The 1,702-nt window shown below is 44.2% G+C and overlaps 1 protein-coding gene across 1 annotated transcript; it reads right to left on the bottom strand.

The window, feature by feature from the left end:
• Positions 1-386: 386 nt before the first annotated feature.
• LOC143419888 (uncharacterized) lies at positions 387-1,380 on the bottom strand. Its single transcript, XM_076887675.1, has one exon. The coding sequence runs from the start codon at positions 1,199-1,201 to the stop codon at positions 551-553; it is 651 nt and encodes a 216-aa protein (XP_076743790.1). The 5' UTR covers positions 1,202-1,380; the 3' UTR covers positions 387-550.
• Between the last annotated feature and the right edge of the window lie 322 nt (positions 1,381-1,702).

Genomic DNA, 1,702 nt, shown 5'->3' with positions numbered 1-1,702 from the left:
GCAACTATGGATCACAGACAGAAAACCAGAACACTAAAACTCTAACAAAACCCACATAGAAAACCTGAACTAAGAATAAACCTATAACCCATGATATAATGATCTATTGATCTAAGTGTTAAATAAATAAAATCAAAGAACCAAAACCACAAAACACTGAGTCGATGACCCAGGCACCCTAACAATGACTAATGTCTCAGTTCTACTACACAGCAAATATTGGCACACAACTTGACACATGTAGAATTTATTTCATATTATACTAATGAAAAAAATAAACTACTATATAGGAAAATAGTGAAGACCAATTATTTAAGAGAATAAAGAGAGGTTAGTTTATTTTGGAGTAGAGCTCCATTTATTAAGAAAATTTAAAAAAGGCAGGAACGCACTTTAGAGGTTTGTGGGTGGCTCAGAGCTGTTGTGGGGAAGTCGCTGGGACTTCAAATGGGCTATTCTTTTGGCTGCTAAGACACGGCTCCCTCCGCCGAGAAGTGGGCCAAGAACTTCTCCCTCACCAGGACAGCCTCTCTGGAGAAGTTGCTGGCTGCTACATGACCCAGGCCTTGCAACAGCTCCACCACAGCAGGTGCCCCTCTCTCGTCCAAACAGCGCAACTGTGGAGAACACAAGTCGCCTTCACACACTTCTCCGCAACTTCAGGACGGAGCTCCATGGTGCGCCGATACAACCTCCACTGTGAGGAGAGGATACCGAAGGCACACTCCACTGCCAACCGGGCCCTGGAGAGGCAATAGTTGAAAATCCTCTTCTCTAATGGGAGGAGGCGTCCAGGGAAAGGCCTCATGATCTCCCGCTGCAGCGGGAATGCTTCATCAGCCACAAAGACATGGGGCTGGGCTCCACGGTCTTCTCCACCAGGTAGAGGCTGGTCCGGAGGCAGATGGAGAGTCTCAGCATGAAGAGCCTGACCAAAGGTGGAGTTGGCCAGAATACCACCGTCGCTGGTCCTCCCGTGCCCCCCAACATCAATGACGCGGAAGCGATGCTCTGCATCCACAACCACAAGGAAAACAATGGAAAAAGTTCCCTTGTAGTTGTGGAACATGGATCCTGAGTTGGGGGGTGCCTTCGTCTGGACGTGCTTCCCATCCAGAGCTCCACAGCAGAGAGGGGAGTTCCAGCGCTCCTGGAATCCCTCTGCGATGGACCGCCAGTCTCCAGTTGAAGGTAGAGCCATGAAGTCGTCCACTAGACAGTGGACACACCAACTGTGAAACTGGACGCGATGGTCCTAAAGGAATATATATTACATAATATATATTAGATATAATATAATGTGTTTTGTTTTAACTTTACCATTTCCTAATTTGATTGGTAGCAACTTTTACCCCTACAGTGAGCCAATCACTCATAATTCTAAACATGTCAATCAGGTAGGAATGAAGTAAGACATTAATAGAAATAAAGAGTTGTATGTTGACATGTAGCCCTTTCCTTGCTTAAATCATTGTTATTATTTTTGAAAAAGTAACCTGTGATAAGACAGCTTATCAAGATAGAATATGCTAGATAGAACCATATAACTAAAGATGAACCAAACTGTTCACAGTTTTATCTAGCTCTCAGTTTTAAGAAAGGCTGGTGACCCCTGTTATAGAGTCTGACAGCTGTGGGGATTATATACAAATATTCAACTATCCCAGAATTAAACCAGGTCTAAATTAAAACAAAGGACTTT

Source organism: Maylandia zebra, linkage group LG1 (genome assembly GCF_041146795.1).
Source record: "Maylandia zebra isolate NMK-2024a linkage group LG1, Mzebra_GT3a, whole genome shotgun sequence".
Taxonomy (NCBI): domain Eukaryota; kingdom Metazoa; phylum Chordata; class Actinopteri; order Cichliformes; family Cichlidae; genus Maylandia; species Maylandia zebra.
Note: the sequence above shows the minus strand (reverse complement) of the source record. Positions and strands in the feature narration are given on the sequence as shown.

Excerpts from the sequence above, each read along its gene's own strand:
- LOC143419888 (XM_076887675.1), bottom strand. The coding sequence starts at position 1,201 with ATGGCTCTACCTTCAACTGGAGACTGGCGGTCCATCGCAGAGGGATTC.